We start from the raw sequence: 13,795 nt of genomic DNA, 5'->3' as shown, positions 1-13,795 counted from the left end.
GAGAAGAGATCAGACTCCTTTCCCCCTTAGAACATAGTTGGAACACAACCAGCCTCTGCTCTGTGTGTGAAGGCCAGACACAGCTCGTGCTGCCTTCAGCAGCTGAGGATAATTTTGTTGCCATACCCAGATGAAGGGACAGAGGAGAATGGTTGGGGACCAGTACCTCCTGCCACCATCAGTGGTAGTGCTAGATCTCAAAACCAGCCAGCTGGAAGCTGAGTCGCTGTCTCTAATCAATACCTTAGTCATTTCTAAGCTCACATTAATAGTGAGTTAATTAGCACAATGGTCCTCTATGACAATTCATTAGCATGAGTGCCAGTCAGGAGGGAATCGATGGGGACTGACAGTCTGACCTTCCCTGGCAGTGACCCAGAGGGAGTCTGGGCATCTTTCATTAGCACTCCTGGAAAACATCAAACCCTCCCAAAGTGGCTCTTCTCATGGCTCTGTCTGTTCTGCTTCTATTGATCTGGACAACTCAGAGTGCCAGTGAGCTCACAGGGCTGATGGCATCATTAATATTTCAACTGTCTTTAACTCCAAAGAACAATAAGAGCCCTGGGCTGGATTGGGGAGAGTGTTAGAGCTTTTTGGTGGCAACCATAAGAAAGCACAAAGTTCCAGCAACAGGAAAAGGGCCAAGGTCTCGTACAGGGGTCTCACCATGACCTGGGGCTTCCTGAAGAGCCTCTTTCCATGCAGAATAGTTGTGTCTTGTCCTGTCCCATCCCAATACTTACTGTTTGTCTCTGCAGGACAGACAGTGAATCATTAAGTTTGGAAAAGACCTCCAAGATCCCCAAGTCCAGCCACCAATCCTTCCCCACCATGCCCACTGACCACATCCCTCAGTGCCACATCTCCACAGTTCTTGAAACCTCCAGGGATGGTGACTCCACCACCTCCCTGGGCAGCCTGTCCCAATGCATTACCACTCTTTCAGAGAAGAAATTTTCTCCTAATATCCAACCTGAACCTGGTGCGACTTAAAGCCATTACTTCTTGTCCTGTCAGGTGTACTGAAACATGCTGTGCTAATAATTTTCCCCATGAGCACACTGGAGCATCTCCTCTCTTAGGTCACAATGCTTTGGAAGCAGTTAAATATCTGATGGTGCCCACAAGCATGAAGGATATGAACTGTTTTTATTTACTGTTTTATTTACCCATCCCTTTTTGCCTTGTCCTGCTGAGAGTGCTAATGGCTGTGACTCCAAACCTGCACTGCCTCAACTTCCTAACTTCTCAAAGTTTCTTTCGCTTCAGACTCTTTTTTTCCTTTTTCCCTCCTGTACTTGCTGGATGACTATGGCAGGTCTCGGCAGGGATGAAAGGGGACTCTGTGGGGATGAAAATCTCACTTTCTTCTACTTCAGCAGAGCAGATATACCCACAGTGATGGTTTATTACCACTCAGTAGACAAATACAATGTTGACTTTAGACCAGTCCAATCACACAAGGATCAAGCAAAAGGATTTAAAAAGGGATCCCAGTAGTACCCATCTGATATAAAAATTCACAAAAATTCGGTCATAATAATAGCCATCAATGAGAATGTGCTTGTCAATGTTCAAGAAGCATTTTGATAATAACATATAATAACTTTTGGTTAGCCCTGATGTGCTCAGGTTATTGGACTTGATGAACTCTATAGACCCCTTCTAAGTGATCTATTCAGTTCTAAAACTTTGATCCTAAGAACAGCCATCCCTGGTCGGATCAAGCACGCTTCTGTTCCAATAGCCTGTCTACAAGAGTAGATGGCAGCAGATTTCCCAGATAGAATTATGAGAATGAGGTCAAGGAAGGCGTAATAGAAACAGCCGTGAGAGATTTTTAGAGACATCCTCCAATGAAGGATGGAGTCTGAGCTATTTCAGTGCATGCAAATCTAGTCTACCTTGGAAGAGGCAGGCCCAGAATATGTCGTGAATGGGCTGAAATGAGCAAATCCACCTCCCTCAGGTTCTTCCTTGTCATTAATATTGTCTGCATTAGTTCTGATGTAAGAATTAACCCTAGCAAAAAAGGGCATAACCTGAGCGCATGTCTCCTTTCTGTCTCCTCCTTGTGTTGAACTCAGGTCATCCCAGACTGGAAGGAGCAGGAGTGGAATGCTGAGAAGCCTGAGAGCTATGCAGGGATCTTCCACTTCCAATTCTGGCGTTTTGGTCAGTGGCTGGATGTGGTAATAGATGACCGCCTGCCCACGCTTCACAACCAGCTCATCTACTGCCACTCCAACTCCAAGAATGAGTTCTGGTGTGCCTTGGTGGAGAAGGCTTATGCCAAGTAAGTACTCAGGCAGATGCAGAGCAAACGAGGACCTTCACACCCCAATTTTCATCTCTGTTCATTCATTAGTTGGCTTATGCCAGTGGAAAATGTCTGATGCCATGTAGAAGCTGGTGATGGTTATTTCTGAATTTGGCTTAAAGAACTATCAGAGGTAACACTGCAACAGGGAGGCAATATGAATCTTTCTGCTCTTATATGATCTGAGGTCTTTTCTTCTTGAGGATGCAGCAGTTTTATAGGTCGGAAGCAGACCAAAGGTTATTGGGGCATATTTGTGGTCAGGGTCCCCACACCAAACATCACTCTTTTTCTTTTCTGGGTATAAGGTCTACTCAAGAATTGGAACTTCTAGCTGGAGGTTGCTTTAGCCTCAGATATTTTGGTCAAAACAACAGCTTTCTTGGGAAGGAGTAAGATGTATCTCAGATACAAAGGAATTTGAAGAAAAAGCCTTCATGTGCCTCAATTTACCCTCAAAACAACATATCCTTCAACTGCACTTTGATTTAAATAATACCTATCTCAGGGATTTCAGGAGTACTGCAAACAGCACAGATCTGATTTTTCACCCTCTTTTTGCTGTCCAGTCCCACTGAAATACTGCCTTCTCCGTGCCATGTCAAGAAGTGTCTGAGAGCTCTTAAAATGTCAGTGCTTTTGTGCCATCGCTATCACCCTCTTTTAGGTTGTCAGGATGCTATGAGGCCCTGGATGGAGGCAACACAGCTGATGCTCTGGTAGACTTTACTGGTGGGGTCTCTGAACCTATTGACCTGACTGAAGGGGACTACACCACCGATGAAACCAAACGAAATCTCCTCTTTGAGCGTGTGTTGAAAGTGCACAATCGTGGAGGCCTCATCAGCTGCTCCATCAAAGTAAGCAACGTTGCCTGCATGATCATGGTTTTATGGGAGTAGGCATTTTAGGATGTTGTTTATCCAAGCCTGCTGGAGGCATCTAAATTAGATCAAGTAAATTGTGGCCAAGGGTTCATACATTTTCGTATAAATGTCAAAGGAACTTGCACAGGGATGTAGTTTAGTGGGCACGAGGGTGATGGGTTGACGGTTTGACTATACGATCTTATAAGCCTTTTCCAACCTTAATGATTCTGTGATTCTATGAACTCAATCCTGGAGTTCAACCCAACCCTCTTTGTTACTCATTGCTATGTCCAAGAGTGCAGATTCATCCTACTGGCCTTTGAATACTATCAGAGCATTCACTTCCAGGAAAAAAACAAAAACATTCTCATGTCTGTATGTGAGCATCTTCACGAACACTGCATTTCAAATCTTCCATTATAACCAATAGAATGAGCATTATTGCTTAAGGAAGATTATGGGACACCATGGGAGCTCAGAGACCTCATGCAACCGGTGAAGACTAGAATGAATCTAGTACCTAATACAATATCAGATACTCCTGATGAGGCAACTTTCTCTGTCCCTGAGCACTGGTGCTCTTCTTCTTGTGTCCTCCTGCCCAGGCTACGTCAGCAGCAGACATGGAGGCCCGCCTGGCCTGTGGGCTGGTGAAGGGCCATGCTTACGCCGTGACTGATGTGAGGAAGGTCCGCCTGGGCCATGGCCTGCTGTCTTTCTTCAAGTCAGAGAAGCTGGACATGATCCGCATGCGCAACCCATGGGGTGAACGAGAGTGGAACGGCCCTTGGAGTGACACGTGGGTGGGATAAGCACTTTTTTTTGGTGGAAAATGTTGGCCTAGAGCAAGCTCTGAGGTTATATCTACACCCATATGATAATGCATAAGCAGTCGTGGAATGTTGCTTCAACCAGTGTCCTAAACCTACTGTTTCATTTGGGTAGATGTATTTTTTGTCCTGGGGTCCCTGAAGGACAGAGCAGGAGGGTGTCTGAGCTTGCAGACGTCACTGAGATTCTGGTGGATGTTGTGGTGAAATCATCAGCATTTCACCCTTGTGAAGGATGGTTGTATGTCATCTCTCTCCTCCCAGTCTTGTTTCAGCCAAAATAACACCCAAAAGAGTCAGCCTGTACCACTGCCATGACATCTGCGGATGGGATGGGATGGGATGGGATGGGATGGGATGGGATGGGATGGGATGGAAAACCAAGGGCTGATGTCCCCTTGCCCTCACAGTGATGATTCTGCACTCTTCCTACAGCTCTGAAGAGTGGCAGAAAGTGAGCAAAAGTGAAAGAGAGAAGATGGGGATGACAGTAGAAGACGATGGTGAATTCTGGTGAGTCCTTCCTGAGGCTGCCACCATGAACAGTGTTCACAGTCCTCCCATCTCTTGAAGCATCTCAGTCATTACCATTCAACTGGCTAACCAGAGCAAATGACCTTTCAAGCTATAGGATTTTCAGTTGCATCTCCTCCTTTTGCCCATGGATATTAGCTTTGGCTGGTCATGATCCTAGGATTGCAAGCTGTGCAGTATCACACTGGTTCCAAACCATTTTACTAGAGCACTAGAAACCCGTTAGAAGTGTGTTGAGCATAACCAACTCACCAGGTACACATATCAGTACCACACATACCCATACATGCAGGAGGAGCAATTGCTTTGCTTCTATCAGTCCAACACATACAACTGTTTTGTTTGAACAAATGAACTATTTGTTGTGTGTGTGGAGAAAGGTGTCTTTGTTGGTATCAGTGGCTATCCACAGCCTCTAACAGGTGACTGAGTATCTCCCTGCACCACGCTGCTCAGGAAAACAAAGCAGCATAACCCAGCTCTGTCCTTTCTGACTTAGGATGACCTTTGAAGACTTCTGTAGATACTTCACAGACATCATCAAGTGCCGTCTCATCAACACATCCTACCTCAGCATCCATAAGACCTGGGAGGAGGCAGTGCTACACGGGGCATGGACCAGAAGTGATGATCCCTTGAAGAACCGCAGTGGAGGCTGTATCAACCACAAGGACACCTTTTTGCAGAATCCCCAAGTGAGTCATTTAGCAGAGGACATTCAGAAGTCTTCACACTTGCTTCCAAGGATTTCAGTCTCCTACAGGGACTTAAAACGGCAAAACAACCATCAGAGCTCTGTGCTCATATTTTTAATGTGCTCGTGACCTTTATTGAACTGAGACCCCTGGGCAGAGTGTGACCAGCATCCAGGTCAACTCTCTTAACATTACCCGTCCTAATGGGCATCCAGGTGTCTGGCGTAGACCAGTTTGGCACAAACAAACATCCAAACATCAAATTGTGCCACAGGGAAGTGGTATTAGCTGGTGCCAGTCAAGGCCAGGAAACATTTCCAACTATTTGGATGCCTGAGTGATCAAATTGTATTTTGTTTCCTCAAACCCTGGCACTGTTAAATGTATTAGGACAGATGTAGTCTATAGGGCCATTTCTTCTAGCCTTTCTGGGCTTTCAGAAAAGGCCCTGCTGTATGGTTTTCCTCTAGAAACAAGCTCCTCTGTCCTATTCTGAACTAAGATTCTCAGTAATATGGGACAAGTTATTTTAAGTCCTTCATCTAATAAGCAGATAAAGGATGGTCCATTCCATTGTAGGAGCCGTCATCAAGGATGTGGGAGAGTTGTTTTGTGCTCCCTGCTTTGTATTAGCTTCACTGTTAGGTCTTTGTGAATAATTCCTCTATAGAAGGAATCGTAGCAGACTGCAAGGGGTGAAGTGCTCTGGTACAAGCTCTAGACTCCTTGGATTCTGCAGAACAATTCATAGATGGGTTTACCCCCATTCATACCCAATGCTCCTGTCTTCCTCACCTTCCTCTGTTTGCTTCCAGTATGTATTTGATGTGAAGAAGGCAGAAGACGAAGTGCTGATCTCCATCCAGCAGAAGCCAAAACGGACCAGTCGCAAAGAGGGCAAAGGAGAGAACTTAGCCATAGGCTTTGATATCCATAAGGTAAACTGTGGGTCCTGCATGCTAGCCTGCATCCCCTCAGGAAGTTCCTTAGTGGTGCACTATCCTAGTACTGCATGACCCTTGGCATGACGTGTTTAGCTGTTACTCTGTGTGCCCCATGGGTGTATTCAGCACATCCTGTAGCAATGGTGAGAGATTTCAGAAATGAATAGGGTCAGCATAGACAGGATTTCCTTGCTGAAAGCAGTGGTTTGCTTGTCTCCTCCGAATGCTGAAATACGCTAGTTTGATCAAGTGTTTTGTGGTGGTGACCCAGTGTCAAACTGGAATGTAACAGAGAGTGAGTTTATGAGCCAAGAGAGTTTTGAGAGGCCTCAAATTTTATTTGGGACCGCCTTGCTGGTTCTCTTAATTCCAGCTATCCCATCACTGTGGAGTCAATTCTTGTTGGCTGTCCCCTGATTTGGTAACTGATACATTTCCTCAGTGCTGTCCTGCTGACTGTCCCTCTGTGCTCTCTCGCTAGGTGGAGCTGAACAGGAACTACCGGATGCACACCCTGCAGCAGAAGGTGGCCAGCTCCATTTACATCAACTCCCGCAGCGTCTTCCTGAGGACAGACCTGAAGGAAGGCCGCTATGTCATCATCCCCACCACTTTTGACCCTGGTCATGTAGGCGAGTTTCTTCTCAGGATTTTCACAGATGTGCCTTCGGATTGTCGGTAAGAAACAAGAGTAGTGATGGAGAGAGGAACTGCCTTTTTGGAGAGTGCTTTCTGCTTTTTTTATATGGTATCCCTGACTGGAATTGGCCATAGACTTGTCCAGAGCTAGTGTTTGGCTTCCTTTCAAAGGTGGCCAAGAGACAAAGACATATGGAGAAGTTCCCACTTTGCTTCTAAGCATGATGTGGGAGAGCATCTCAACCCTTGGGTGAGAAGGAGATCAGAGTGGAGAGCAGAGTCTGCCAGTGGATGGTGCATAGGCTTTCCATCCTACTAGAGAAAACTCATTGGCCTACCCATCAGGTAAGGCTGGGCACATCCTAACTATTACACATTTCTCCCCAATAGAGAGCTGACACTGGATGAGCCACCACACACCTGCTGGAGTGGGATGTGCGGGTACCCTCAAGTGGTGTCCCAGGTCCACGTCCTCGCCGCAGCTGGCCTCAAGAATCAGGACTCCCAAGGAGGTAATGGCCTTTCTCTGCTCACTGTGCAGTCCCAGAGGGACTGGGAATTGGTTGTTTCAGAGGGAGAAGAGAGAGGTGGTTTCATGAAGTGAGGCTTGCTGGGAATTCTTATGTCCTCAGATAGTTTTTCAGTGGAAGCATCTGGTTCAAGCACCAGAGGAGGAGAAAGTCCATGGAAAATCTTGCTGTTGCAAATGATCCGCTGTTACATTTAAGCTATCGGCAAGGATTCTTGGGAGATCCTCCCAAAACCTCCCCAGAGCCTTTGGCAGAGGTCTTGTACTCTTCCAGGCTTTCCTCCTAAGCATGAGCAGCTGTAAAATTTAGGAATCATATCGAAAGGCATTTCAGTTGGGAGGACAGATAAGCAGTGGTTGATGTTTTGGTGTAGTCTTCATGTTATTTATCACCTACCACAAAGGGAGTCTTCTTATCATGTCCGGTGCTCAGGGTGAGAGTTTTGCCCTAAGTAGGTTGGCTTTTTTCCTCAGGTTACTCAATACTCACTGTGCCTGTAGCAATGCAGTAATGTAGCCAAAAGTTTCTGAACTGTTCACAAAAACATTTTCTTCCATGGGTGTATGTGGATTCTGGAGCCATAAAATATTTTTTTTCAGCAAGATCTCCCTGGGAATGGCTTTTCCCAGCTGTGTTCCAGCTGTTCAGCTCCCACCACCACCAGCCTGCTTATTCAGTGGTTTCCAGTGCAATGGTATCTCTCGCATCTCCCAGCCTAGTTCCTCCACACCATTTCAGAAACAGTGATTTACGAACTGGAATTTGGCTCCTGCTATGGAATATGAAGATTTTATGAGATATCCCAAAAGAAGAGACTGGTTTGGAAAAACAGCTGTGAAATGATGCAGCTGTGTTTTGCTGGGGGAGCTGGATCCTTGCACACAACAAGCTAGTGAGGAGGTGGTCTGGCAAACAAAAGGTGATCTTAAATCCTGGCCCTCAGGAGGGGGTGGTCCATTTTGTGACATTTCAATCTTTTCCCTGAAATCTTGCTCACAGCAAATACTTTAATTACCATCGTCACCTTTTATAAGTATTTTTAAATATATTTCCATTCTCAGGTTCTCTGTTCTGCCACTAGTTCCTTACTAAATATTCCCAGTTCCCAGACTCTTTGTGGATCTTCTACCTCAGCACAACATGGCACTTAATTTTGGCTCAACTTTGTGTTGTCTCTCATCACCTTGATAGCCCAACATTTTTCTTAACCCAGCGTTAGACCTTATACATAAAATCTCTGCAGCATTTGAGTCTCATTCGGTCTAGGAGAAATATAAGATGTGCCAAAGATTTTTGAATAGAGGTGAAAACATATTATCATGCTGAGCTAGTTGGTTCTGACCTTAAGTAAAACCAAGCCTAGTTCTAGAGTATATGAGTATAGTGGAAGCAAGCGTGTTTTTGCAGGCTCTTTCTGTTCTTCTTGGTGTTTCCTTCCATGAAACAAGCTCTGTGAGCCCAGCTCTCTTCTCCATGGTTTTATTTTCACCTACTTTCAGTAAATCTTGTAAGGGAGAGGTGAGCACATCGCTGCCTTCCATGTCCAAAGGCAAGGAGAATTTAGAGCGATGAAGGAGGGCTTAAATAGAATATGAGGTCAGGGAAAAGGTGGCCATTTCATAGCAGTCCATCACCAACTCCTTTCTGAGTACCATGTCACCTAACAGAGTAAGCCCCAGCCATCAGCAGAGCCTCGTGGACATCATCTGGGGTCTGATCCACTTATTGGCAGATATCCATCTCTTCTGGTGGGGTTTGGAGGAAAACTTCTGCATGCAGCCCCTGGGAAAGGGCTCTGAGAAATTACAGGAGATACAAAATAAGGATAATGTACTTTTTATCTCCCTAGGAGCTGACCCATATGTGATAATAAAGTGTGAAGGGCAAAAGGTTCGTTCTGCAGTGAAGAAAGACACAGTGTCACCAGAGTTTGATGTGAAAGGCCTCTTCTACCGCAAGAAGCCAGGAAAACCCATCATTGTTCAGGTATCAGTGATCTGGGGGCTCGAGGTGAGGTTGCACCAGGCAAAGCAAAGTGGGAGAGATTGGTTGGATCCCTTAAGGAAATACCTTTGTTTTGTTTCTTCAGATCTGGAACCACAACTTGATAAGCGACGAGTTCTTGGGTCAAGTGGCACTCAAGGGAGATCCCAGCGACCAGCAGTCCGTGCACACACTGCACCTCCAGGACAGAGGGAACAGAAAATCAAATGATCTGCCTGGAACCATTGCTGTGAGGATGCTCAGCAGTAACATCCTCACCAATGTCTGAATACTCAAGGACTCTCCTCTAGTGCCACATATGTATATACATGCATATATACATACACACACACATATATATACACACAGCCTATCTACCACCTGCAAGTGTAGGAGAACTATGCATGCATTCCACTCAAAGGAGCCAATCTTGTGTTTTCCATGTTAAAAAATGGTGCCTTGTTGGGGAACCACAACGATCCTTCTACTGGCATCCTCTGCAGCCGCATCACCACCATCCACCCCGTGGGATCGCTGCTGGCACGCTGTGTGTCCTGACAGCAAAGCACGATGTCCAGGTGCTGTTTGTTTACACGGGGCTTGGCACACACGTGTCACCATGCACACGTGTGGCCACCATGGTCCCACCAGCTGCTTCGATGCATCTTCTATGTGTCTGCTTGGTTTTAGAGTAGTGTGCGAGGAGTCTTCTGTCCATGAACTGGCATTTAATTGCTTATCCAAGGAGGCACGTCAGCAAAGCAGAAGGGGAAAAAGAAACTGGGGCTCTTGGGGTGTTTTATTGATATGCACACAGCGACTGGATGGGAAATGTACTAGAGCAGTCACGCAATCCCAAATCCACAGGGTCAGCAAGACTAGTGGCTCCATCACTGTAGGGACCTGCTGTCTCATTCCTGTTCAGCCCCATACTGTCCTGAATTACAGAATCACAGAATGGCTGAGGTTGGAAGGAACCTCTGGTCCATCTATTCCAACCCTGTCACAGCAAAGACATCCAGAGCAGGGTGCCAACCAACCACATCCAGGTTGCTTTTGGAGATCTCCAAGGAGGAGATCTCACAACTCTTTGAGCAGCTTGTGTGAGGACTCCATCACCCACGTGGTGCAGCAGTGCTTCCTGGTGTTCAGCTGCTGATTCTGAAAGATGCAAAAATGCCAACAGCTGTGGTTAGACAACTGTTCTGCAGGGCTATGTTTTTGAATTGGTCTGGCCTTGATTCCTGCCTATGCCTCTCAAACTGCCATTGTGCCTCCTGTCTCCACTGCTTTTTTGCTCTCCCTATCCATAGAGCCTGAATTTTTCATTTTGCTGAGTTGTAACCCCATACTTGGTTTGTCTCCTGGGTATATTCAATGTTGGGGTAAGAGAAGAACAGTTCCTCTGAAGGCCAGAGCATCAGATCTCATGGATGACAAGCATCAGTTCCCATGGATGAGGAGCTTTGCTCAATGGACATCACCTTCACTGCTGCATACAGATTTCTACTGCACCATTTTCAGTGCCTCACTTTCCCAAATGCTGTGGGACTTGAGCTCATGTTAAAGGAGAGGAGTACTCAATGAATGCTCAATTCATTCTAACATTCATCTGCCACCTTCAATTTCCAGTTTATTGATGAGTTGCACAAAGCTAAAGCCAGTCCACAAGCACAGCCCAAACACATCTCGGTACAAAGGTACAAAGCACAGTCCTGAAGTGTGTAAGACCATGCTCCTGTTTGCTGTAATCCTGAGTTTCTCTTCCTTATTCCACTGGGTGGCAGAATCTGGCTTCATATAAACCATACCAGCAAATCCTCTGCAGTCAGCTCCTTGCTAGGGGAATGGAGCACACATATGCAATGCTTCCTGTAAAGAACTGTTTTCTTTTTTTTTTAATTCAAACGAGGCAATCTTGATAGTTTCAGACCTGAGAAGAGTCCTGTCTGCAGGGAGAAGTGAGCGCGTGAACCCTTCTTATGCTATAGAAAGTAGGATTTTGGTCTCTCCTGCTAACTGGCCATGTTTATGCTGTAAAGCTGTGGGTTGTTTTTTTTTTTTTTTTTTTTAAAGTCCCTAAATATTTGCAAAGTCTGTAACGTGGTATTTTGCTTCTCAGTGTCAAGTCAGCTGCTAGCTCAAATCCTGGTGCATCTAGAAGCATATGAATCACAGAATCATAGAAACACCAAGGTTGCAAAAGACCTCCAGCATCTCCCGGTCCAACTGTCCACCCACCACCAATATTTCCCCACTAAACCATGTCCCTAAGGACAACTTCACCCACCTTTGCAGGCTGTTCTTCCTTCCTCATCTTCAGTTGTTAAGCCGTTGTGGGTCAGCACTGGACTTTTGACCAAATTGCTCGCTTTCTTAGGTCTTGTTTTCCAGGGCTTAGCAGCAGGCAGTGACCCACAAGATGCTTTTTCTGGGTCCCACTTATTTCTGTTGTGCAGAACACCTTCCAAATCCTATTGCCATCACTGGGACCCGAATGAGAGTGGCACTGTGCAGAATGAGCTCAGATGCTCCTGCTTTCATAAAGGGACGTTTTGAGCCCAAATTTGAAGCAAACTCTTCATTTTGCCCAGCATAGTTCAGAGTTCTTTTGATTAGATCTTGGTTTTGGGCATAGGACTCATCAATGAAAATAAGTGGGAGAAGGACTATGGGGCCAAAAGTTGTGATTTAAGTCTTAGGAGTGATAGGTGAAAGGGACACCTGGAAATGCTTTGGAGGGAGAAGAGTCATTCAGCTGAAGGAGAACACCACAGAAGCACCACAGGCATTTTGCACCATCAGCACCAGATGGAGGTAGCTGGTGTGCTTATATGAGCCATGTTTTCTCAGGAAATCAGGCTGCCCATAGCTTCAGTAGACCACAGCCATTTGGCCCAGGTGCCCTGACCCCTGCCAAACCATGCTGTGATCCCCAAGAAGTGGCAGTGAAACTTGCTGGGGAGCAGCATTGCCCTGATACCCATGGCCAGCCTCCCTCCTTCGTACAGAGAATCAAGCCATAATGAAAGGCAGCTTTCAATACCTTCTTTAAAATAACAATCGTTATACCATATCAGGACCAAAATGTCTTAATATTGATAATAATTCTGTTCTTTTTATTTCTTTTACTTGTTGAAAACATAGAGCAGAAGCTTCCTTTCCCCCTTCATTTCCAAGGGATGAAGAAAAATTTCCTTTTTCTAACTTTTTTTTTTCTTTTTTGGTCTTGTTCGTAGAGTGGGTTGAGGAAGGTAGTTATTGAAATGCCGCTGTTCGTGTCAATGCCTTTTCTCTTTGAATAGAGTGAATGGATGTATTCCAGTTTTTTTTATCTGAGGGGTGGGCAAACCTGATGAGGACTTTCCATTCCCCCCCGCCCCTTCCACCATAGATCATAGAATAGTGGAATCATGAAGGTTGGAAAAGACCTTTATGGTCATCGAGTCTCAACCATCAACCCATCCCCCCCGTGCCCACTAAACTAAGTGGTGTGGGATGTCTCTGATTAATTTTCTGTTTCTTTTATTAATCACTGCATCGGTTGCAAGTAGCCTGTCACTACACTCCATGAAATCCCCTCTTTTTTTAATGTGATGGTGTTAAACCAGGCTATGAGCTGTCTTCGTCTCCGAAGGCACCGATGTGTCACGCTGCACAAGATCGGCGAGCGGTCAGAACTGAAGGCCAACGTTGTACAGCTGTAAACCTCCTATAAATAAATTGTGTATATTTTATTCAGACTCCCTGCCTCCAAACTTGCTGTGTTCTTCCAGAAGGCTTTCGATGGACACCAGGTGGCTCTGCAGAACCTCATTTGTTGTCTTGGTTCACTGAACTCCATTCAAATTATTTATTTTGTTAACTCTGAGACAGGGGCGAAGCAAAATGTTCATAGAATCATAGAATGGCCTAAGTTGAAAAGGACCACAATGATCATCTAGTTTCAATCCCCCTGCTATGTGCAGGATCACCAACCAGCAGACCAGGCTGCCCAGAGCCACATCCAGCCTGGCCTTGAATGCCTCCAGGGATGGGGCATCCACAACCTCCTTGGGCAAATATGTGAAGGTTTTGTGCAAAGTTACCCTCATGTTCACTGGGCGAAGCCATGGAGGAGAGTAACCACCTCCAACTCCGAACCCTTTACTTCCTTTATCTCAAAGTCATCACAGTGCAGGGGTCTTGGGGTTGGTTTCTTATCTCTTTTTGAGTCTCCCTTGACTTAAAAAAAAAAATCTCTGCAGTCTGGGAAAAATAATAACAACAAGAATAATAAAAACTGTAAGATTATGGGCAAAGCAGCAGGAGGATATGATTTTGGGTGGCTTTCCCTCAACAAAGAGCCCTGCAGATTGCACATTATAGAATCGTAGGACTATTTGAGTTGGAAGGGACCCTTAAAGGTCATCTGGTCCAACTCCCCTGCAATGAACAGGGACACCTAC

At 45.7% G+C, this 13,795-nt stretch overlaps 1 protein-coding gene across 1 annotated transcript in view; it reads left to right on the top strand.

Moving 5' to 3' along the window:
- The window catches only part of CAPN5 (calpain 5), a 37,326-nt gene extending 24,761 nt beyond the window's left edge, over positions 1-12,565 (top strand). Inside the window, exons 3-12 of the mRNA XM_003203566.4 lie at positions 2,091-2,299; positions 2,991-3,183; positions 3,798-3,991; positions 4,458-4,535; positions 5,056-5,251; positions 6,067-6,189; positions 6,677-6,873; positions 7,225-7,346; positions 9,214-9,350; positions 9,454-12,565. Coding sequence (XP_003203614.1) covers positions 2,091-2,299; positions 2,991-3,183; positions 3,798-3,991; positions 4,458-4,535; positions 5,056-5,251; positions 6,067-6,189; positions 6,677-6,873; positions 7,225-7,346; positions 9,214-9,350; positions 9,454-9,636 — 1,632 coding nt within the window. The 3' untranslated portion in view covers positions 9,637-12,565. The remainder of the gene's footprint in view (positions 1-2,090; positions 2,300-2,990; positions 3,184-3,797; positions 3,992-4,457; positions 4,536-5,055; positions 5,252-6,066; positions 6,190-6,676; positions 6,874-7,224; positions 7,347-9,213; positions 9,351-9,453) is intronic.
- Positions 12,566-13,795: the final 1,230 nt, after the last annotated feature.

The sequence above is a fragment of the Meleagris gallopavo genome, chromosome 1 (assembly GCF_000146605.3).
Source record: "Meleagris gallopavo isolate NT-WF06-2002-E0010 breed Aviagen turkey brand Nicholas breeding stock chromosome 1, Turkey_5.1, whole genome shotgun sequence".
Taxonomy (NCBI): Eukaryota; Metazoa; Chordata; class Aves; order Galliformes; family Phasianidae; genus Meleagris; species Meleagris gallopavo.
Note: the sequence above shows the minus strand (reverse complement) of the source record. Positions and strands in the feature narration are given on the sequence as shown.